This window comes from Myotis nattereri, assembly GCF_964212035.1.
Source record: "Myotis nattereri genome assembly, chromosome: 6".
NCBI lineage: Eukaryota > Metazoa > Chordata > Mammalia > Chiroptera > Vespertilionidae > Myotis > Myotis nattereri.
Genome location: NC_138081.1, coordinates 77,655,485 through 77,680,251, shown reverse-complemented (window position 1 = coordinate 77,680,251; position 24,767 = coordinate 77,655,485). Strand labels below are relative to the sequence as shown.

The 24,767-nt window shown below is 44.5% G+C and overlaps 2 protein-coding genes across 5 annotated transcripts in view; both read left to right on the top strand.

Moving 5' to 3' along the window:
- The first annotated feature begins 537 nt into the window (after positions 1-537).
- TCF21 (transcription factor 21) lies at positions 538-21,600 on the top strand. Of its 2 annotated transcripts, XR_013996143.1 has the most exons (5): positions 789-1,238; positions 2,962-3,313; positions 8,717-8,794; positions 14,315-14,474; positions 21,349-21,600. XR_013996143.1 is itself a non-coding variant. In XM_081094048.1 (2 exons), the coding sequence occupies exons 1-2, from the start codon at positions 789-791 to the stop codon at positions 3,049-3,051; spliced, it is 540 nt and encodes a 179-aa protein (XP_080950174.1). In that variant the 5' UTR covers positions 538-788; the 3' UTR covers positions 3,052-3,525. The 2 variants fall into 2 exon arrangements, 1 of the variants encoding a protein (XP_080950174.1); XM_081094048.1 differs by lacking the exons at positions 8,717-8,794; positions 14,315-14,474; positions 21,349-21,600 and having other exon boundaries at positions 538-1,238; positions 2,962-3,525.
- LOC308521179 (TATA box-binding protein-like 1) overlaps positions 3,003-24,767 on the top strand; it is a 54,242-nt gene continuing 32,477 nt past the window's right edge. Inside the window, exons 1-4 of one of the 3 annotated variants that reach the window (XM_081094046.1) lie at positions 3,280-3,313; positions 4,408-4,784; positions 8,717-8,794; positions 22,550-22,686. The gene's annotated coding sequence lies outside the window, so the exon portion shown is untranslated. Of the gene's footprint in view, positions 3,314-4,407; positions 4,785-8,716; positions 8,795-14,314; positions 14,475-22,549; positions 22,687-24,767 lie in introns of those variants that run through there. The other 2 variants (XM_081094044.1, XM_081094045.1) reach the window with 2 other exon arrangements.

Sequence of the window (24,767 nt, the reverse complement as noted above, 5' to 3'; positions counted from 1 at the left end):
CTTCATTTATCCCAGTTACGGCTGGAAGAGATCTTGATAAGACTGGAGTCCTATAGGGTGTTGGCAAGAGGTAGCTGGCCTCTGCCTGGATTTTAAGTGGCATTTTCTTGCGAGGGGGAGGCCAGAGGGATGCTTGCGAGATTCGTAGGTGGAAGGCCCAGAAAAAAACCCAAAAGATCTGGTCGTTTTCCTGAAGTTCACTACTTACAACCAGCTATGACCTCTTAGGGGGGGAACGCAGGCCTTGGGAGATGGGCGATGGGCGATGAGCGGTGAGCACGGGAGAGGGGCTGTGGGCGCGCCCCGCTCCTCCGAGGCCCAGCTCCAAGGGGAAGAAGGTGATGGTATTTCGTGTTGCTGTTGAGTAGATTTACGCTACAAGTTGGAAATCAGGGCCTGCGAGTGAGGGTTTCCCTCCGGTTGTGAAAGGGGTCTAAGAGCGTCGCTGGGGCCCGGGAGGCCCCTCCCCTGGGCTGCAAGGATCCGCCTCTCTATTCCCCAGATAAATTCCTAGTGTCCACCAAATTCCTCAGCGCTCTCTCCCTCACAGCCTCTGCGGCCACGGCTCCGGGGTGGGGAGCAGAGCGTCGGTTTCCTTCCCAAAGAAGCCCTGGCCCGGGTGGCTCCTTCTGCGCAGGGGGAAGGGGTGTGAGACCCAACCAGAACCCCAACTCCAGCTCCCAACACGCGGTGGCTGCTCCACCCGGCACACGAGGGGGGCCCACTGGTTTCCGGGTCTCTCTGTCCGCTCTCCCTCCCCTCTCTCCCTCGCACCCTCTCCCGCAAACATGTCCACCGGCTCCCTCAGCGACGTGGAGGACCTCCAAGAAGTGGAGATGCTGGACTGCGATGGGCTGAAAATGGACTCAGGCAAGGAGTTCGTGACTTCCAACGAGAGCACCGAGGAGGGCTCCAACTGCGAGGCGGGGTCTCCGCAGAAGGGCCGCGGCGGCCTGGGCAAGAGGAGGAAGGCGCCCACCAAGAAGAGCCCCCTGAGCGGGGTCAGCCAGGAGGGGAAGCAGGTCCAGCGCAACGCGGCCAACGCGCGCGAGCGGGCCCGCATGCGGGTGCTGAGCAAGGCCTTCTCCAGGCTCAAGACCACGCTGCCCTGGGTGCCCCCGGACACCAAGCTCTCCAAGCTGGACACGCTCCGGCTGGCGTCCAGCTACATCGCCCACTTGAGGCAGATCCTGGCCAACGACAAGTACGAGAACGGGTACATCCACCCGGTCAACCTGGTAAGTTCCCCGGGGGAGGCGGCGGCGGCGGCCCGGGTGCCCCCGCCCGTGCGCCCGCCGTCCGGTCGGCGCTGAGTGTGAGCGCGGGGCTGGGACTCCCGCACCTCCGCTCCCTCCCGCCCAGCGCCTGCAGGGGCCGTGGCAGGAGATCCCCCCGCGGCCCTCGCTCTCTGCCCTGCCAGCCGCCGGAGCGGGGATGATTTATGCAAGTGTTGGACGTGGCAGCCCCATTAGGAGTGTGCAAGTGGACGGAGCTGGCAAAGAGGAGGATCCCCTGGTCCCCGCGCCCTGGGGACTCGGGTGGAGGGACTGGTGCGGGACGGGACGGGGACCACGGACCAGAGGCTGCGCCCCAAGAGGCATTTTATTAATCCCTTGATTCTTCCTCCAGCTAGAGAGCAGAACTCGATTTTCCCCTCCAGTTCTTGTAAATAAAACCACCCAACTCGGTTTCTTTCCCAAGCACCTTATAGGACCGTTAGACATGGACACGTCATGTCCCCCATACTTGTCATGTGAGTCCTCAACCACTTCGATAGTCTGCGCTTCGCCTGTAGGTGGGTTGACATTTTCAAATCCCAGAAGTTCTAGCAAATAGCAGCATAATTAGTACATCCTCGCCACTACTGGTGTAATAAATAATATTGAAAAGGTCACTTTCATCCAAGATTTAAGAACATTTTAATTTCTTATTTTTAAAAGTAATGCTCATTGAGCCTAATGGTTTCCTCGCATGCATTTTACTGTGAAAGAAACATATTTGATTCTTGTTTCATTTGATTTGATTTTAAAACATACAGGCACCAAAGAAAAACAACACTTCCAGCCCCTCTGTTTGTGTCCGATAAGAAGGAGAGGTTTTCCTCTTACAAGTCGTCTTATCTGCCAGCGCTAGTGAGAGGTTTGAGGATTTGAATTGTCTTCTCACCGAGTTAGTTTCAGAATTTGGGGGGAGGGGTGCAAAACCACATTTTGCCTCGAAAAATATTTCCCCCTCCAACTGAAAGTTTGTTTTTCGAATGAGATGAGTCAATAGCTTTTTAAAATCAGGAAGTCAAATGAAAGCAGTGCCTTCATTGACATGTTACTGCTGCCTTTATCGTCAGTGAGCTTTATTACAAAACGCCCAGAAGAGATGAGGTTACCCTTGCTCAGCCCAGTGGGAAGATGATCTTAAATAAAATATGCGTGCATATTCTTTCATTAGTGTTTTGTTTTTTCCTTAAGAGGTAGCGATTAATTCAGAGACTGTGGTCAAAGCTCACATTTGTGATGGAGGACAGAGAAGTCGGCAGAGGGAAGACAGATGGGCTAAAAGCAGGAGGTCCGGGAAAGCTGACCAGGGCCTCAGAGAGGGCCGAGGAGGGCGCCCCGGTGCCTCCCTGGCGAGAAGTCTCCTGGGCTCCCGCTCGGCCTCCGCACTGTGCTCTGGCACCAGCTCCTTGGGCTGAACGAAGGGCCTCCTCTCTTGGGTTTCACTTTGCCCCCAAGAAGTGGACTCTCCTCTCTGCTCTGCCTCCCCGAGCTGTGCCTTGAGCCAGTGCTGCTTTTTGCTTTATCCAGCCACGAGGCTCACTGGGGCTCCGAGGGAACTGCAGAGATAACGGGTCTGGGAGACTCGCTGCCTGCCCCCGCCGCGCCCTGTCCTTCCCTCGGGGTCAGGGAGCCCACCCCATCCCTCCTCCATGGCCACTTACCGCCTCCACCCTCTTCTCTCCTGCAGACGTGGCCCTTTATGGTGGCCGGGAAGCCAGAGAGCGACCTGAAAGAAGTGGTGACCGCGAGCCGCTTGTGTGGCACCACGGCGTCCTGACCTCGGAGGTGCGAGTCTGGGAAAGGCGCGCTCCCGGGGGAAGAGCCCCGCGAAGGCGACCCCTGCCCTCCCTGCTCCCTGCCCCTGCTGCCCCCGCCAAGCTCCTCTCCCTGGCCCACCCCGCGAGAACACTTTACAGCGACGAGGAGATTCGTTTCCAAACCGGAGGAGATCGGTCGTGCTGACAACGATTCCCATCTATTTAACTTTATTCCTGGTACCGTGAATGACTCTGCGAGCCTTGCTGGTCCAAGTGCAATATGTAATTATAAATATATGAATAGCTAATAAGAGCCTATCGATGTGTATCTGTTGTACAATATGTTGTAAAGTGTAGATCATAGAATAGCTGACTTTGACAGTCACATTTATAAATTCACTCAAAAGATATATATTTTTTTCAAACAAGTTTTTCTACTTTTTGAAAATAAATCTCTCTTTATATTGCTAAAAGCCCTGACATTGGTGTGATTTAAAAAAAAAAAATGTTACTTGGAATAGAAAAGTGAAGGACTATGGGAAAGCTTGATAATAAAAATGGTTCTTTCGCGCCTCGACCCCAACTTCCAGAGATAGAAGAGGATTAAATCCGATTTCCACTCTGATGGTCCAGATCAGGTTTCGCACTGAAACTTCAGAAACACCTCTGCCCTCCCAGGTTCCCAGGTTATTTTTAGGACAATTAGAAATAATGTAACCGTAAACAAAGAAAGAGCGGGGTCAGAGCTATTGTTACACAGAAAAGGAAACCCTGGTGTTCATGTATTCCACAGTGTAATTGCTGACATGAGCAGGAAGGTGAACTCCCAGTTTTATAACTTCCCAGGCGAGGACGTGGCATCCGCGGTCAGAAACCAGTGAAGCAAAGCTGGGAGCTATGAAAAATGTCAATTCCATAATCCTTAGGAGGTATTTTCCGATTCTCAGAGCGCTACCACATGCATGACATATTTCTTATGAATAATTAATCCATTTTAATGAGGACCCTGCCTGCCTGCCTTTGGGCGAAGGCTAGCCAGGGCGTACAGCTCCCCGCCGCGACTTCCGGCGGCCTGGGTTTTAATTTAAACATCTCCCAGGCTGCGGAACAGCTCGTTGGGGAAGATTAAGTTGAGATAAACAGAGAGGCAAGGCCCGGGAGCCTGGGACCCGGTTCCCGCGCTGCCCCAGCGCAGCCCGCGGCAGCCCCCGAGCCAGATGCCACCGAGGCTGTTTAATGTTCGGGGTTATGACCGCAGTGTTTACAAGACGTCTTCGGTTATTTATACTGTTACTCCTCGCAGAGGGCCTTGAAACTTCCGCTTCATTTGCTCTTTCTTTTCCATTTTTTTTTCTCCGTTCTTTTTCTCGATTCAGTTTGGTACCTGGAGGAAGAGCTCCCCTGTTTCCCTCGCCGCACTCACCTCCCACTAACCCCAAAGGCGGTGAGGGGTGGAGTCCTCAGCTCGGCCCTCGCCGAAGGGGCTTGTCCAGAAGAGGGAACCATCGCCGCCGGTGATCAGTTAGCACCTTAGCAAGTGCAACTCATTCTCCCAGGCAGGAAACTGCGGCGATTCCGCATCCACCTGCCTGTCCTGGCCTCTCAGAGGGCTTTTCAAGGTGTCCTTCTACCTCCCCCCACCCCAACTGGACCTTGAAGAGCGCATTTCAAGATCTGGACACCTCCCTGATCCCCAAATTCTCCGACCAGAGGACACTGCCCTCACCTCCAAGGGCCGGAGTTCCAGTCCGAGGTGAATCTCAGCGTGATTCAGTTTGGGGGTTTCAGTTCAGCACATTGTCTAAGCAAACGAAAAGCTCAAACTTCTGAGCACTCGGTGCAGGCGGCCCCATAGAGAAAAAACTTAGTGCTCATTCTCTGAGGACCCCAACATGCAAACGAATTTTTATAAAAGTCCCGGTGCTCCCTGCCTACCATTTGAAACCTTGGCTTTAAACTTGAGCCAGGAGGCTAGGATTTTGAAACAAGTAGGATAAGCTCTAGTTCTGGGTCCAGTGTTTTCCTAAAAGGAACTGGGTCATCAGTTTTCTCATCTCTGCAGATGGGGATAAAGGTGATGATGATGATAATAATAATAATACTTTTCTTCTTTTGCCTCACAAAGCATTAGTGGGCTCAAATGAGATTATATGCGTGCCATTGATTTCTAAAGGAAAGGATCTGTGCAAATATCTATTACTGTTATTGAGTGGCAGTGAGCTGTCTATGCTAGACCCAACCTGAAAGTGTGTCAGGCAGGAAGCTCCAAAGAGTGTATGTTTATAATGTACAGGCGATGGCCTTTTTACTGTAAGAATCAGAACACTCCCCTTGGATGCTATGTTTAACCTCACATTTCTCTCTCTCTCTCTCTCACCTTCACCCTTCTCCAATGTCCTCCGAATTTGTCCAGGGCGCTTTGCAAATGTGACTGCTTCCTAGAAATAGTGAATCCAGAAAAATTTACAGAGCAAAGATGGGGAGTGGGACCAGCAAATAGAAGGGCTACACACATGGCTGTCTGGCTGCGGGGAAGCCCTCCCCATAGGGGCCTCAGCTCTGGAACCTGGGTGCACTGGAGATGACACTCTGAAAGGAACAAGCAATGTGGTGCTGATTACTGTGCTGTGGCCACCAGTAGCCCAGAGAACATGAAAACCTGCTTGCCCCACACAGGCATTTCCCGTCTCAACATCTCTTCTTCCCCCCCCCCCCCCCCCCCCCCCCGTGCCCTCCTCTTACAGCAGACCATCAGCACCCCACGCCCGCCACACCCTTCCTCCCTGTGCCCCTGGTTCTCCTGGAGTCTGTCCCACAGGGCTCCACCGCCAGTCTACCTGCCCACCGCCCAGGAGCTTGGAGTGTCCTGCTTTGACTAGGAGGCTAGGCTGCCTGAGGAGGAAAGGGATTCCCCCTTTGCCACAAGCCAGTGTATTTAGGGGTAAGGAGTGGGGAGTGTTCTCTCTGTGACCTCTTGGTTAAGCACATTATCTTAGAAGGTGCTTTCAGGAAGAGCCAGGAGAACATCTGAAACCGGCTGTAGAAGCCTGGAAGGAGAAGGAAGTGCTTCAAGTTAGGGTGTGTCTGGGAGTTCTCAGGAGGAGGGGACAGATATTGAAAATGGACTGTAGCTGGGGAAGTCCCATCTTTCTCTCTCTCTCTCTCTCTCTCTCTCTCTCTCTCTCTCTCTCCTTATATGACTTTTTACAAGTAACTAGTGCATCTAGCAGGGTTCCCCACTGTCAGGTCGGAGACTTCTTTCTAAAAAGAGATGTATGTGATAAATAAGGTGGACAGCAGCTGGCTACACCCAGTGACCGGAGGGAAACACTGCCCCAGCAGACTTTGAAGCCCCTGGCTTTTCCGTGGGCTGCAGAGTCGCCTGCACAGCTGGCGGCAATAAACTGCTGGGCTCCATCCCCCCGAGTTCCAGATTCAGGAGATCTGGGGAGGAGCCCCATAATTTGTATTTCTACCCAGTTCCCAAGTCCCAAGCGATGCTGCGGCTGCTGCGGCTGCTAGTCCTGAGACCACACTTGGAGAATACTGTTTGGGGATCTGTCTCATTAGAGAAACAAAAGAGGTTAATGCCGAGGGAAAGGAAATATTTGGGAAATTTTCTTAAGAGGCTGCACGTTCTGGGCTCCAGGCTCAGTTACTTCTCTATTCACTCCACGATGGCATGCAGTGAGTTCTTCACGCTTAAATGATCCTCGGGAATCACTTGTGCTGTCCTGGTGTGTGGACGCGCGCGCGCATCTCCGGCGCTCAAGGACAGCTTTCAGGCCCCAGTTGATGAATTAAGACCTGACTGCCTTTGGGCCGGGCTGCCTTGGCCTCTGAGGCGACCTCCAAAAGGGAGAGAAATCTGGGAACCCGGGACCCAAGCCTCTTGCGACTCCTCAGTTGCAAAGAGGGTCCCTGGGTCCAGGTCAGCAAAGATTTTCCCTTCACCCCAGTGGGAGGAGGTTTTACTTGTTTTCGGGTTGTGGTTTTTTTTTTTTGTTTTGTTTTGTTTTTTGTTTGTTTGTTTGTTTTTTTCTTTCTGGTTTGGGGCCCTAGCCGTCCAGCTCTTTGGCAGCCGGTCGACAGTTGGGGCGCAGAGGTGCAGGAGTGAGACGGGCGCGGGGTGAGCGCAGGGCGGAGGGGGTGGGCAGGGGAGAGCCCCGAGGCAGAGTGGGGAAGGACTCCTCTGCGGCTTTTCTGCTCCCCCCTGCCCGCTCCCCGCCCCCCCCCCCGGCCCCCGCCCCTCACACACCCTTACAGAGTCTGTGGAAGCAGGAGGGAGGAAAGGGAACGAGGCGCCCAGTTCCGAGCCTGAGCGCACACAGCCGGCAGGGTCGCCGTCCCTTTCCGGGTGCGGGTGCAGCTTCGGGTCCAGGCAAGGATCTGGGGTTACGACCCAGCTCCGCCCGGGAGGGGATGCTCAGATCCCACGCTGCTGGCGAGGCAAACTTCCTCTCTTCGCTTTTCATCCTTCCCTCCAAATGCCGGCTCTGCCCTTGGAGACTGGGTGGTGCTGGCGGCGTTTCTGAGGGCCCCACCGGCTTCCTCAGGTTCTTCCTGCACGTGCCTTGGATCCTGAGATCTGGTCCGGCTCCCTGTGCGCCCTCCGGCCGGTTCACCGAAGGATTAACCACCCCTGGGAGGAGGCTTGAGATCCCCTCCCAGGCAGAAGGAGGAGAAAGGGGTGGAGAGGCGGAGAGAACAGCCTGAATGTTGCAAGAGTGGTGAGAACTCACTCCTGGAGAGCAACATCCCCTCATTTCTGCACCCATCATGCATCATAGCGCCGGGCACCTCAATCAATGGTGAATCATTAACTCAGACTCTGGTGAAGAGAGTAGATGAGATAGAGGGCAGCAGGCGCTAAGAATTGACCATGGGGCTGCTGCTATGCTGGAAGTGAAACGGAACCTGTCATGTTGAAGTCTAGGTGCCTATTTGAGAAAAGACTAAAGCAGGTATTCAATAAAAATAAATTTTAAAAAAAAAGAAAGCAAACGGACACGATGGGACTAGATGGCATCAACCGGAGGTGGGCTATTGCCCTGACCTCCCTGACACTCAGATGAAATCTGTCCTTTCCCTTTCCTGTTGACAATGACATGATCCATTTTGAATTTACATGGCCCTTAGATCAGAATCATTCACCTAAAAGGTGCTTTGAAGAGTGAAAATAATGTGAAACACGAAGAATAAAATGTTCACAGGAATTTATTTTAAAATTAACCCAGTTGGTGATGAGGAAGTCATTGTTAACTTTTACAGATATAATTTATACCTACAGCTAGTGAGAAGTACAGTGGAGAGAGCTTCTGGCTGAGTCTTTGGACAAAGAATTTGCCTTTTCAGGGCCTTGGTTCTTCCAAATTACTATACTTATTTTATAGTCATTACTATAATTAAAATGAGTATAGTAATGACTATTTCAGTAGGATAATGTATGTGGGCATTGTCTGGTACATGATAGGCATTAATTAATTTTGGTTTTCTTTCTCTCTTTTCCTCTTCTTCAAGTCATTAGACTACCAAAGTGCCTAAAAGAATGATATGCATTTTTCTAGATAGTTAGTTATCTAGTCAATAGCAAACAATTATTAAATTTTTGTGATAATCCAGTAGCTTCAGGTTATCTTGAGTGTGATTAAAACAGGTTATCATACAGGTCTTGTCTTTTTTCAGGGAGACTTTATCACATTATCTGCAGTGGATCCTGCTCCTAATTCTGTGTTTCAGCACTTATCACCTTATCAATAACAGGTAATTATTACTTTCTTTACTGAGTTGTATCTTTTTCTCCTCACTCCATGAGGGCAGGGACCATGTCTGGCTGGTTAACCTTGCTTTCCCTAGCACCTAGCACAGTGACAGTTACATGGTAAGTGCTTGAAGAAAAATGAATGCATAAAGCTTAATAAGAAGCTTTTTAGAGATACTTCTGTCTGCCAGATAAGCTCATGTTGCACTCTTCAGGTCAGTTGTAGGTATGCCTCTTGTTCTGTCAGCTACAGTTGGCTGGGATGTGTGAACAGGTTGGCTGCTGGCTGAGGCAGAGTTTTTTGAGATAGAGGCTCTGGGTGCAACAAGAATCCAAATCTGTTTGCAACAAATGTAATCTATTGCAATCAGGGCTGGGCTGTCTATGGCCACCTGGTTTTATTCTGCTACACCAATGGTGAGCAACATGCATTTGGGAAAAGGTCATGTTCACAGGTGCTATTGTGTCTTTGGTGGGGGAAAGGGTAGGAATAACAGCATAAAAGCATATGTTCATAAAACCTAAATGTTCTACTTTATGGAAAAGAACAATTTCATTGAGAAAATCACCACCACTTTTTAGCCAATAAAATGCAGTTCTTTGGCATATTTAAGAAATAATAGCATAGATACAGCTCATTTAATTTTCTTTTCCATTTGCATCACACAGAGTACATTCATATTTTATCTTCAACCTATACAACCCTAACAAGGAAGTATTAATCATCTTCATTTTTCATATAGGGCAACTGAAACTCAGAGAGGGGAAGTAAATCTTGAAAAGTTATATAGTGAATAAGTAGCAGAAATCTGAGTACAGAATTTTTGTATTTCATTAAAACTGAAATGGATTCCAGTCTTGAACATAGGAGAATCCTCAGGTTAAAAGTAAGGATGATTATAACCCTAGAAAGGAAAGAAATGCCTCCAAAAAAAGAACATAACGTGATGCTTTTTTATTCCAAATAGAATTATTTTACACTTATTTAAAGATCTATTTTAGACTTATTTTACCTTCTATCACCATTAAGGATACAAAAAGGGAAATTATAAGCAAAATAAGTTCATTAAAATACTACAAAAACTGTTTTATATTAAGAGTGCATTTCATTCCTAGTTATTTATTCACTCTGTAATTAAAATCTAGTGATTGTCCACCATCAAGTATCAGTTTTTTACTTACAATAAACCACCCCTTAACTTAATGGCTTAAAACAATAAACATTTGTTATTACCCATGAGTCTGAGGACAGCTGGGCAGTTCTGCTGATCGGAGATGGACTCTGCTGTTCTCGCTGGACTTGGTTATATCTGTGGACTGGTGATTTGAGAGTTAGCTCGTCAAGGATAACCTCACTCACATGTCTAGTGGCTGGATGGGTATTGACTGGAGTGAGGAGGGTGACGGATCCCCATCCAGTAGACTAGCCTGTATTTGTTCTCAGGGAGACCAAAGAAAGAACAGAAATTCACAAGGCCTCTTAGACCTAGGTTCAGAACTGGCATAGCATCACTTTGCCTGGGTTCTATTAGCTAATGCCAGTCACAAGAGCTTCCTATATTCAAAGGATGGGGAAATTAATTAATTTTGGTTTTCTTTCTCTCTTCTCCTCTTCTTCAAGTCATTTGATTACCAAAATGACTGAAAGAATGACATGCATTTTTCCTAGATATTTATCTAGTCAATAGCAAACAATTATTAAATTTTTGTGATAATCCAGTAGCTTCAGGTCATCTTGAGTGTGATTAAAACAGGCTACCCATTTTGGAGAAGCTGCAATGTAACATTGAATAAAGCATGGATATAGAAAAGAGTGGAGATTCCAGGTTATTTTTAGAATTAATTTGCACTATTAAGGTTTTCCTAAAACTTCTTCATATTCAGAGTCTGGCCCTTTTGAGTCATTTCTCACTTTGAATTATCAAGATCTAGTGATTTACTACCCAGTTTTGTCCTCTGGGTTATTAAGAATATCTCTTAGAAGAGTTCTCCTTTATTGTCACTGTGATTTTTTTCCCCAAGTCATTGATACCTGTTCTACAAATTTCAATACTTCACTTTCTTGATTTTGTTAGAAGGGAGCATAAATTAATCACTCCAACCTTTCCTTTTACCTATTCTTAGAAATGTGGAGGCTTTTGTGAGTCTAGATCTGTTGCTTTGCATGGATAGGAGACTGAATAGTGGACCCAAGGATACCAGATCTTAATCCCTGAAAACTAGAAAAGTTGCCTTATTTATAAAAAGGGTCCTTGCAGGTGTGATTAAGTGAAGGATGTTGAGATGGAGAGGTTATCCTTGATTGAATGTGTGGGTCCTAAATACCTTTACAACTGTCCTTATAAGAGAAACCATGAGGGAGCTTCAATACACAGGAGAGAAAACAGTGCTGTGAAGACAGATTAGAATATTGCAGCCACCAGAGGCTGGAAGAGGCGAGTAATAGATTCTCCTTAATAACCTCCAAAAGGAGTGGGGCCGTACTTGCACCTTGATTTTGACCCTGCGCAACTGATATTGAACTTCTGGCCAACTAAGACAAAGTAAGCTTCTGTTTTGCTAAGGCACTGTTTGTGGTCACTTGTTATGATAGTCACAGGAAACTAATACAGCATATGATGGGCAATCCTTTGCACATATCTCAATAACAAAATTTAATGGGGTCATCTATTTATAGTTTACTTCCTTTCCTACGTTCTGTAATGTACTTGGATGTTACTTTGTAAGAAAATACAGAATTATAGCTATTTCTTCAGTGACGAAGGCCTTTGTTCCTACACACTACTTTTCTATCTCCATGCTTTCCTGTGCATAACATAATACTATTTTATATTTATTATCTATATAACAAAATAACATTTTTCCAATACTGAATCAGAGTATAATATTTTAAAGACATTTTTAATCTCAATTAAACCCAGCATGGGCTATACCAACAATGTAGATAATTCTAACAAAGAGACCAATGTTGGGATACATCCCAATTTTTGAATGTGTGAATGTGAAAAATAATGCATCTGAGAATGATGAGATATAATAGCTCATTTCATTCCATGCACCATCACTGAGTATACACTGTATGCAGGACCCTGTGCACTGGAAATAGATGAATAAGGTAATACCCTCATGGCCTCCAGCTTTGGTCTTCCTCTCCAGTAGTTGCAGACTCTCTTCTATGCAAGGACCTGAAAGGGTATGGCAACCTTATATTCTGAAAAGCGCCAAGTGTGCCAGTTTCCAGAAAGATGGGCTACCAGGACATGCTGGTTACCCCTGCCCTACTCTTGCATCTAGGCTACAGGCACCTCAGACTGCCATTCACCAAACTAGTCCAACATGGAGTGTCCCCAGCTGCCTCTATCCCAGACTAATTCATCTCCCGGTAGTGGGGAAATATCTGGGAAAGTGATTTCAAAGGTTCCTTTCTGCCTCTAAGGTGGTTGCCCTGGAGGTTTTTATTTTCCTAAGGCTAAAATTGAATCTCAAACCATTTGGAGATGGACTAAATATGATGGGCCATCATTTTGCTAGACTGATACAACCAGCCATTTTACAAATACTAGTATGTGCTCTCAATCCTAAGGTGTCTGTATGTGGGGGGGAGGAGCGGGGGGGGGGGGGGAGATAGCATATGATAGGTGCACTAGCAAAAATGTACCTTTATTACTGGATTAGAGTTCCTGTGCATGAATTGGTGCACAATGAAAGGAAATTCATTAGAAGGTGGCCAGTGGGGCGAGACTGGGTGGGATAGCCAGACACGCCCTGGAGCCAACCTCCTGGGGTCCCTCCAGTAGGTGGGGTCCCTCAGCCTGGCCTGCAGGGGATCGGGCCAAAACCAGCAGTCCGCGGGGTCCCGGAGTATGAGAGGGCATTCTGCAAAGTTACTGTCACTCGGCAGCTCTTGTGGTGAGCATCTGCCCCCTGATGGTCAGTGCATGTCATACCTACCGGCCGGTCAACCAGTTGGCCGGTTGCTTAGCCTTTTATGTATATAGATAATTAACACCAAAACTATAAATGATAGATCTTGCCTGGCTGGAGTGGCTCAGTGATTAAGCATCAACCTATGAAGTAGGAGGTCACATTTGATTCCTGGTCAGGGCACATGCCTGGGTTGCAGGCTTGATCCCAGTGTGGAGCATGCAGGAGGCAGCCAATTAATGATGCTCTCTCATCATTGATGTTTCTATCTCTCTCTCTCTCTCTCCCACTCCTTTCCTCTCTAAAATCAATAAAAATATATTTAATAGATAAATAAATAAATAAATAAATAATAGATCTTTAGAGTTAGCCATGCTCTGTGATAACTGAGCTTAACTTTTCATTTCTCACCTGCCAATCCTTCTGCATCATTTCAGAGGCCTTCCCTTCAAACAGTTTATAAGCTTTCCAGATCTTTTGTCTCAAAAATCCATCTTTTTCTTTTTTGAGCCTTATAAATCAAATTATATGCTACTGGATTTCACTATTTTTCTCAATATTTTATATCAGGTACATTCTAACTTATTAGAATACATGTTTTAAAAGGTGATGTTTTCAAAAGCTCATAGACAGGCCTGGGTTTTGGGGGCTCTGGCACAAGTTGCTCTGACCTGGATAATTTAATCTCTCTGTGTCTTGGGTTCCTCACCAGTAAGAAGATTTCTAACATTCCTTCTAGCATTTAAAAAAAAGGTCATGACTCTAGATAAAACTTCCTATTTATAAGACTACAGGGAGCACTGTGGTGATGGCTGATGTTGGAGGAAGGCAGGACTCACTGGCATAATGATTAGAGACAGCAAAGCTAATCTACCCAGTTGTTCATAAGCCCTAATAGAAATGCCAATCCACAAATGTTTACGTTTCCTTGGAGGATGTCACTACAGTGGTTACTCTATTGGCAGGAGTGATTTGTCCTGATGAACAAGGAAATTGGATTGCTACTACACAATAGAATTTAGAAAAGAATATACAGGAGATTCTAGGGCATCTGTTAGTACAGTCAAGTCTCTTTATTTGTGATAATTATGTTCTATCAAACCATTGTAAACACTAAGTTATAAAATATCGGACCACTGCTCCTGGGGGAAGAAGGTATTGTATGTGATTTGGGGCTAAGGTGTGAGCTCCATCGCACCCCAATGCCAAGGGGGAAGGAGGGGTCTGCTGTCTCATGGGGTGCAGAGATTCCCTTGGAGCTGCTCAGAGCTTTGTGTGTTCTTTGGGGATAGAGGGGTGGCTCCTTCCTGAAGTCAAAGAGTTAACTTTGCGAGGGTGGGGGGTGGGGGCGCGGGGAGGTTAGAACCAGGTCTGAGATACTGTGCTGGGATCTATATACCCAGAGCTTGTTCCCCTTACGAAAGAAAGAGCAGACACGAGGTCATCATAGGCCCAATCCAAGCTGAAAGGCAGAGGGATACAGGCAGTAAGTTAAAATCCACAGATGGGGCCTCCAGTTGCCTCCAGAAGTGGTGGTGCATCTGCCTGGGCAAAGGGGAGTGCCCATAAGATGAAGCTTGGCTCTGAATATCTTCCAGGTCGAGAGCACATTAGAACGATACTCTGTGCTTTTAAGTCTCTGGATCCACAGCTTCCTGTTTCAACTTTGGGGAGTCAGAAGCTAGAGGAAGAGAAAACGCAGGGAGGAGAGACTGCGATGAGGCCAACTATATTTTTCTTCTCCTCTTCTAGCCTCAGGTAGGCCTGTTCTGAAGAGTTAAGGTTTAAAACATAAAATGGTTCCAAATTGCTATTAATACTTGTGTTGGACATCCAAATTACTGAATTGTGATTCTATGGCATTTTATTTATTATTATTATTTCATTGCATGACGTTTTAAATTTTGTACTAAGAATTAACACAAAAGTTATAGGACTTGCCAAATTTTCATTCAGGAGAATAAAAAAGACTTTTCCCTCTGAACATGTTTCTAAAGAGGCAATAGGAGAATGGGTAAATAAATAAGTAAATAAATATTTGGAAAGCATCGGCAAACCAGCTATATTTATTATATGGACTTTCTTTTCCAAATAAGTTGAAAGATTAACATTAATTCTTTCTCTCCATGATCCTGTTTCTGTGCTACACATAAACTGAGTATCAAGATTTCCTCTCTTATATACACCAAACAATGTATCCTTTCTTTACATAGTTTTTATACATCTGTTCTTTCCTTTATATTTTCCCTACCTTCCATTGTTCTATTATAGGTCCAGATTGCCTCAGATCTTTATTAATATAACAGTTTGTTATTAGTGCTTTTGATTCGGTCTTAGGATCATCTTCCATTGAATCTATACAACATTGACACAAACTGTGCCTGAAAACATAGTGTCTCTCTCTGTTTCCTTGCCTAGCATCCAAGGCCTTTCATGATCTGACTCTATTTTCACAACTGTAATCCTGCAGCTTCCCTATCCGATGTGTTTGTCCAGGTAAACAAGTATGCCTCTGCACCGTTTCCTTATGTCTAAAATAGCCCATGATCATGGCTGTACTTCAGTTTTGTGAAATCCTATCCTGCCTTCAAAGTCCAACTCTAATGCCCCCTCCTCCAGAAAGCCTTTCTCAAACACCTTGCCTTGAAGGTATTAGCTGCCCTGTGAGTAAGGTGGGTTCTAGAATAGTTCAAATTGATCTAATTAAATCAACTACTAACTGGAAAAGGCATAACTTTTGGGGGTTCCCATCAACATAGATTTGACCGTTTAGTAAAATTTATACATCTGAATTGAGGGTAGATTGACAAAAGGGCCATGATTGACATAATGAAACAAAATCTCCATTCTATACTCAGAACTTCCCAGGGATATATGAGGGCCAGAAGAAATTTTGTCACCAGAAAGGCACTTTTTTGGTAAAATCAAGTTTATTGGTTTTCAGGGAGGTTGGATAAAGGACCCAACTTGATAGTCCATGTTCAATTAGAGGGCAGAAACCATGTAGTAATCTGAACAGGTAAAGTTTAATTTAAAGTTATTAACTAACGCAGAGGATTAACTAGAAAGGGAGAACCCCGGGGCTGAGGAGGTACACCCACAGATGGAACACACTTGGAAGAGAAGCCCCCTTCACCGGCTATGGTCCACTGGAAAGAAAAGATTCCTGCATTGTTCTGGGCCAGAGCTGGTCCACAGCTGGTTTGAGCAGAGGCTGACAAGCAACGGATTTGGGTAGAGACTAGCATACAGGGAACATTCTCCTAGGATCCAGGCAAGCAGAGACTGGCAAATTGGGAACCCTGGCTGGGAATGTTGCAAGTGACAGTCATCCACAGAGATGTCACCAGAGGAGATCTTGGGTAGAGGTCCTCATAGGGAAGTGCTGTGCTCCACTGGCCACTAGATGCTGCTGGCCACTACCCTGCTGTAGGAGCCTCACCTACAGAGGCTGGACCACAGAAGGAGGCTGCTGGAAGGAGCACAATGGGTGAACCAGAAAGAGTGCACTTTCCGCTTGCAGTGTCCCTCCAGCGCCCTCTACTGACGAATATTAACACTGTACCAGCTGCAAAGGAGGGATGCTTAGAAGACAGAGAGAGCTCCAGAACAGTGGATTGAGAGCTGAGAGGCAATACATTGATAAATGGAACACTGCCAAGGCCATTCTCTTCTTGTGTTTTTATTTTTCTATTTAGCAGAAAAAAATAAATTTGTAAATCAACTTCCCAAGGATATCTGTAGATACCACAGTCATAAAAGAATCCCAGGGAACAAAAAACATAATTGACTCTTGATTTAGAGTAGATGCTTGCCTACATTACCTCCCTGGTGTAGGATAATGTAATGTGCACTATATTATATAGTAAGCAACATGTAAGTGCATGCTACCATTCTTTTTACTTTCACATATGAGGAAATTGAAGCTTAAGAACACACAGTAAGTGATGTGTGTAAAAATCTGAAATTGGGAAAATTTGTGATCTGTTCACTAACTCAGTCTAATTTCTTGCCAAGAGACTAATTTTGTGTGTGTGATGTGCCAAGAAATTTCAGGTTCTAGGCTGAAAACGTGGTGCCTCACTAAAGCCTTTAAGGAATTCTTCTCGCAGTTTTTATTTTTTGGATGACACATTTGGATGAATGCCTAAAAAAGGCAATAGAAGTTATGATTTTTCTCTATGAAATTTGACATTTCATAGTGATCACACAAAGTCTAGTTGTACACGTATCTCCACTGCTGGGGGATTCTCTCCAGCCTACCATTTATGGAGCACTGAGTATGTGCTAGGCATTGTGCTAAGGGCAATGCATACCTTTTCTGTGTAATCCTGCCCACCACCTAGTGGGTAGATAATACTACCCAATTTTTCAGATGAGGAAACTTAAGATTGAAGAAGCTAAACACTTTCACCAATTGTCATCACCTAAGTGGTGGCACTGGAATTTTAATCTAAATAAATCTGACTCAGGTCTGACTCCATAAGGCCATCTGGTCGCCTTCTGTTTTACACCTTTATTTCTAATTATCTAGATGTGTTGTTTTAAAAATATAGAAGGAGGTTAATATACTTCTCAGCTTCTTTTAAATAATAAAGGGGATTGCTCTGTTAAGTTAATTTGGCTCCTTTAAGAATATTAAGCTGTTTTACAGGGTGCAGCCCATTACTAACTCTGTTAGATTAGCAGGGGAAGAGTTGCTGATATAGTGCCCCTTTCCCAGTCTCATTAATTCTAGGTGAGGTACTGCAGACCCCAGGAACTTGATGTAATTTGTAATTGTCTAGGATGAGAATAGTAGCTGATATAGTAAACATTTTGGAGGGCTTACTTTTCATGGTCTTGCTTCTTACCCTGAGTGTGCTCTTGGAAGCATCACATCCACAAGGGGTGGGGTGCCGGGGGGAGGGGGGAGGGGGCTCTACACAACCCTTGGGCCTCTACTTAAGTTTAACCAAAAATAGATTTCAGTGCACACTTCTGTGACACTCAAACTAGCAGAATTTACATAACTGCTGAAAGGAAATCTACTTAATATTTAAATATTTGCTTCACTTACCATTCATTAAATTCTATTTAATATCCTAATAGAGAGGGAATATGCTAATTGACCCTCATGCCATCGCAAAGATGGTGGTCCCCACAGCCAATAAGGAGGGAATATGCTAATTGACTGCACCACCCTCAAAGATGGCGGCACCCACAGCCACAAGATGGTGGCACCCAGTCCCCTCAGCCCCGCTGGGGTGGCAGACCTTGCTGTGCACCTGCCTCCAGAGTCCCCCAGCCACCCAGGGTCACCTGAGGCTCAGGTAACCAGGGCCAGCTGAGGCTTGCACTGCTGGCAGTGGCAGCAGCATAGGTGTGATGGGGGCGTCACCTTCCCCTGATGGCCAGGTCACCTCCTGCCCAAGGGCCCCCAGACTGTGAGAGGGGGCAGGCCGGGCTGAGGGACGATCCCTACCCCCCTTCCCTCCAGTGAATGAATTTTCATGCACCAGGCCTCTAGTCATTTATATAACATGACTATCACACCCAAAGTATCTGATCGTGAAAAAAGGTAGGAACAAAGATAATTTTAAGAATTTAATATCTTATAACGGATTTTATTTAATTCTGTTTTATAAAATAAAATTGTGCATATCTAGACTTATTTTTTAAGATAAAAAAAAATATATTCTGAAGGGCCTTTTGTGGATGACTTAGTCCTGCCAATTATATCTTCCTGGGAGGTCAGGCAGCTCCAGGGCTTGGTCTAATGCTGTGCCAGGAGTCCTGATGTAGCCTAAGAAGGCATCACATTATTGTAAATCTCTCTAAATGAGTCATAATAACAATTACAAAAGATAGCAATTGCTGTTGTAATTAATGGAAATCCACCTTGCCTGCTTTCCTCAATTCTCACACTTCTCTGTGCAGTCCGCTCCTTTCAGTTTTATTATCACACCACAGGGTGGCAGCCTTGTTTCTCGTTTCCTCTTCTGTATTTTCAGGGCAGAGATTCTCATTGTCCCTGAATCCATGTTGAGTTTCAGAAGAAACCTACGGATGCAGAACCACATTCTAGACTCGGAAACTAGTAGGAAAAGTAGTGTGGCCTTTGTTTCCTTTATTTATAAAACTGAATTGATTTACAAAATCCCTTCTAGCTATAACTTAGGATTCTGAAACCAACTTGATACTGAACCTGAATCTACTACATTTACTAAAATTGTGGCAAGAAGATGGTGGAACAAAGCCTTCAGGAGCAAGCTGAACAAGCACCTGCAGAGACGAGGGAAGTAGTGACGGAGGGCATGAGCTGAGAATGTTCCCAGCATTTTCTAAATGGAAGGCAAATAAACAAGCCCAGCAAACCTCTTGCACAGTTGAGGGACAAAAGAAATGAAGATTGTGATGGAAGTTACAAATGAGCCAGAAAACACTTGTGATAAGGGTTTAATTTCCATCCCCTAGAAAATGTGCCAACATCAATCCTTATGTATAAAATTACCATCTCTGAGAAAAACTAAAAAAAAAATCAATTTCTAATGAAAATAATTCTAACAGCTTCTTGGAGGAGAAATACAAAACCACACAATCCAATCAAGGCACAGTTTCTGGAGGAAAAAGACCAATGCCTGATCAATAATAATGTAACTTCTTTCTCTGAAGAAAAAATAATTTAACAGTAAGACAGCAGTTGCTACCTGCTTTTATCTATGGTGTCTGAGAAGGGGGATACACAGAATTGAAAGTCTCCTCCAGCATTGTTCAGGAGAAAAAGTCTTGATCACATTGCATATATATTTTGTCTATTTGAGGTGAATATACTTTTCAATAAGAGATGCTATCCTAGTTTGACAATGCTTGTCACTTTAAGTAATGAGTGGATAGCATCCAAGTGTTTGAGTGTCAATCTATATGGTGTGGATCTATGAACCAGGAGATCTCGGTTGGATTCCCGGTCAGGGCACATGCCCAGGTTGTGGATTCAATACCCAGTAGAGGGCATGCAGAAGGCAGCTGATCAATGATTCTCTCTCATCATTGATGTTTCTAAAGCTCCCTCTCCATTCCTCTCTGAAATCAATAAAAATAAATAAATAAAATAAGACAGAGGAAATCTTTAATCCATGTGGAATTTATTTTTGTTATTAAGTAAAGATCTATATGGTTTTTTCAAGTGAATAACCAACCATCTCAATACCATGTCTTGATTGTTTACCCTCTACCAACAGAGTTGAAGTGCCACCTTTATCATTTACTAATTTCCTTTAAATCATGATCTATATTTTCTATTCTTTTCACTCATATTTTTGTCCATCCCTGCCTAAATTCATACTGTATTACTGATTTTTAATATTTTTATATCTGGCAGTTTAATATTTTCCTTTTGCAAAATTGTCTGTTATACGCTGGCATTTTCTTTTTTCTATAACATTTAGAATCTGATTGTGTTAAAAATTATAATTAACTATTGATTGGGTAACATTCAATTTATAGATACATTTGAAGAGAACTAACTTCTTTATACCATTCATCCTTTCCAACCAAGCAGTTTTACACTTGCTTCTTTTTTCTCTCCATCTTCTCTATGTTTCTCTCTCTCTGTCAGCTTTATCTCCTCATAGTATTGTCCTTTCCTTACAGAAGAGGATATGTCAGCCTATTGCCCTCAATAACAAAAAGGGAAATTGTTTTTTCCCCCAGATCCAATTCAATAAATCCTGGGGTAGAACACTCTTTGACCTGACTTGGTCACATACCCTGTTCCCAACCAATCATAGGAGCTGGGGGGTGGGGGTGGGGGTGGGGGGAGGGGTAATGAGTCCAATCAAAAGAAATAAACCATAATTTCAGAAGAGATAGTACAATATAAAAAAAAATTAACCATAACAGGAGATTGGAGTGTTGAGAATTGACTAGAAAGAAATAAAGAAAACTCTAAAGAATATAGGAATAGCACTATAAGGAATAACCACTACCCCCAGAGTTGAGATGGAACACCCAAGGAAGACTCCACTCCTCGAACATGGCTGAGCTCCAGACTTTGTTGGAGAGGTCATGGCCATGGCTCACTGACAGACAGAATTCACTGGAACCCACCCTCTAGGTGTGGGGAAAGCAGTTCGAAGGCTGGTGCCTCACTGAAGGCATGCTCCTACCAAACCACATAAGGGAAGTTTTTGGGGATGAGCTGCACTGGGGCACTGGAGAGCTGCCATGTGCTGCAGGAGGGGGAAGAGAAGCTCCATGCATTACAGGAGCTGCTTGACTACTGAGCTTCCTACAACCCCTTTCTACAACAAAACAATGCTGTATTTATATGTAATGAGATACTGCTATCATTGACAAGTGAATTGCTCACCTTTTCCCCAAAATAAAGAGACACAGAGTCCTAGGAGTCCATTGTTGGCTATATTAATCCTCAAATTCAGTCACAGTTCTAAATATTCTGTTATCTAAACATTAACTGTAAAGTTAATTTCCAAAGTGAGTTGCATTGTGACCTCAGAAATGTCTGTCTTAATCCTAGCCCCCAGTGCCTTGAATGTGACCGTATCTGGAAATAGGGTCTTAAGGATCTTGAGATGAGATCATTCTGGATTTAGCGTAAGCCCTAAATCAACGACGTGTGTCCTTGCAATAGGAAAAAGAGGTGGATTTGAGACAGAGAGACGCACAGGGAAGACAACATGAAGATGGAGGCACCGGTTGGAATGATGCGTCATAAACCAAGGAATGCCAAGGACTACCAGGCAGCCACCAGAAACTAGTCGAAAGACATGGAACACATACTTTCTCAGAGACTTCAAAAGCAATCAATGCTGCCAACACCTTGATTTCCAAGTTCTGGCTCCCAGAACTACGAGAAAATAAATTTCTGTTGTTTTAAGCCACCAAGTTTGTGGTGTTTTGTTATAGCAGCCCTAACAAACTAATAGAATTGTTGGCAACTTGAACACAAATGGGAGGAGAGAAAGGAATAAAATGATACAATAGGCCAACAGAAAATATGCAAAGATGCTAAAGTCCCCATTTCTGTAATTAATAATTAAGACCATGATTAATATCTATGGCTTTCATGTTCCTCTAATCAAGCTGTACCTCTCCTACCCTCAGCCAGACCTCAGCTTGTTCCTTTGCTTAGTGGAGTGACCTGAACCTTCATTTGCAAAGGGTCTGAGTCCTCAAGCACCCTACCTTTTATTTTTGGTTGCTCTAATTTTTCATTAACTTTAATATTAGACACTGAAGTACTAAGAGAGTCCCAGAGAATTTCCTGGGTTCCAGACTGTCCTTCTTTGCCTTTATTATGTACAAGCAAACCAATTTCCCTATTAGCGCCACCATTTGAATGTAGCAGTTCACTAAAAGTTTATACTTTGGGGTGAGGGTTATTTATTGTTATTAATTTAGAAAGTATAAGAGAGAGTTCAAAATTGCTATAATTTGCCCCAGCAGGTGTGGCTCAATGGATAGAGCATTGGCTTGCACACTGAAGGGTACTGGGTTTGATTCTGGTCAAGGGCACATGCCTGGGTTGTGGGCTCAATCCCCAGTTGGGGGGGCCTGCAGGAGGCAGCCAATCAATGATTCCCCCTCATCATTGATGTTTCTATCTCTCTCTCCCTCTCCCTTCCTCTCTGAAATCAATAAAAATATATATATATTTTAAAATTGCTATAATTTGCTTGTATGTGACTTTGCTGTATACTTTCTTCATTGATATAAATGTATTATTGGTTTCTTTATTAATTTACATGAGTTATTTATGCAGTAAATACTTGTAGAAGGAAAAAAAATCACTCCAGCCAGTAGATTACCCCTTGTTTGAATTTTTGTTTCAGGGGGATAAGGAACCCAAAATGAGCAGGTGGTAGTCTCCTCTTCCCATTCGGTGAAACCATTGTTGTATCTCCTGAGAAAGAAGCATTCTCTTCATGGGGACTAAAGTTACCATATCAGCAGCAGTCCAAGTTTCCAGGTAAGGAAGGAAAAATTCTAAAAGTGGGTTATTAGGTGAAATTGTGATAAGAGCCACTCCCACTGTCATACCTTGATTCAAATGCATTCTGTCTATGGAAGAGAGTGCCATATAATGGTCACTGATCAAAATATATCCTGTAAGAAAGAATCCCATTTTTCCAGGGTGATGTCTCCCCAGTGGGCCAGAACTAAGTCTTTAGCAAGTCATTTCACTGTTCAGTTAAGCCAGATGCTTCCAAGTGATGGTATATGAGGTAAGATCAGTTAATTCAACGGTTCTCAACCTGTGGGTCGCGACCCCTTTGGGGGTTGAACGACCCTTTCACAAGGGTCGCCTAAGACCATTGGAAAACACATATATAATTACATATTGTTTTTGTGATTAATCACTATGCTTTAATTATGTTCAATTTGTAACAATGAAAATACATCCTGCATATCAGATATTTACATTATGATTCGTTAACAGTAGCAAAATAACAGTTATGAAGTAGCAACGAAAATAATTTTATGGTTGGGGGTCACCACAACATGAGGAACTGTATTAAAGGGTCGTGGCATTAGGAAGGTTGAGAACCACTGAGTTAATTCCATAGACATAGACTCATTGTTGCACTTCTCTTGCTGTGAAATAAGTTCCCTGATCAGATGCAGTGCTGTGTGGAATGCACTTGTGGTAGATAAACCATTTTGTGAATCCACAGATAGTGGTGCTGCCAAAAACACGAGCATTAAAGGCCAATCCATTTCCAGAATATGTGATCATTTTAATCAGGATGAATCTTTGCTCCCTCAATGATGAAAGAGGGCCACTGAAACCAACCTGCCACAAGATGACTTGTTCCTCACCTTGGGGAATAGGACTATATGAGATTCAATGTTGTTCTTTGCTCTTGACAAGTTAGGCACTTGGCAGTAGTGCCAGCACAGTGAGCCTTGGTAAGGAGAAATCCAGGTTGTTGGGTCAATGATTAGCGCGCATCCCTACTACCATGGTCACTTTGTCATTGGGATGACTGAATAAGCACTGAGGTGGCTGGGGATAGAGGCTAGCTGACATCCACAGAGTGTGCCATTTTGTCTACTGGATTATTAACAGTCTCCTCTGCATTGGAATATCTTTAGTGTACCTTCACACTCAGAGAAATCCATCTGTTCATATACTTCTTCCCCATACTTCCTTGTCACTAATCTTCCAATCCTATTCCTTCCAGGTCCCTGTCCATCTAGATAAAGCATAACTGTCCATTCTGGTCATCCCTCACTCCAGACATGGTAGATTAAAAAAATATACTGTTTGCATTATGCCCATTTAGAAGATTTTCCTTCACCCCCAAATGGGGTTGAGGAAGCCACCCGTGATGCAGGAGGTAGATTCTAAAGAAGCCTTCCATGCTTCAGGAGCCTGACACCAAGAGGTAAAACCCTCTCCCATTTCAATGTCTCTCCAGCACTCTTAGTTGACAAAGTTTAACACTGTGATAGCTAGCAAAAGAAGCATATTTAAAGGGTCAAGATTCATCTTCACACAGCAGGTATAATGAGTGAATTGGAATTGAGAGCAATAACTCAGACACAGTACAGGGACTATATAATTGCCCCAACTTACCTCAGAAACGCACCTATAAATCACTGTGGCTACTGTACCTCCCATTTGGACCCACATAAGACTGGAGGTAGGCAAAGAGTAGAAGTAGTTCCCCCATATAAGAGAGAAGAGTACTCTTCCAAAAAGAAAAGTTCTGGGCTGACAAAACAATAAATGTTCCCTATACACCATTCTTTGGCTGCTCAGTGTGTACACACACACACACACACACACACACACACACACACACACATTTTCACCATTATCTATAGTTTCTCCTAACATAAAGCAACTATCACATGTGCAATTGAAAATGTACTCAATCCCTACATTGTAGGAGGAGAAACTCAATGTCACTTCCAGTCCAAATTCAGGATCTTTGAGTATAGTCACTCTCAATCAGGTCTAGCTATAGCTAAATGGTGAATAATAAAATTTTCCCCAATGCACAAATATAAAGGGTGTCTCAAAATTCACTCAAGAAGTAATTT

Coding starts and splice junctions, on each gene's coding strand:
- TCF21 (XM_081094048.1), top strand. CDS start 789: ATGTCCACCGGCTCCCTCAGCGACGTGGAGGACCTCCAAGAAGTGGAG. Junction 1,239..2,961: donor ACATCCACCCGGTCAACCTG/GTAAGTTCCCCG, acceptor TCTCTCCTGCAG/ACGTGGCCCTTTATGGTGGC.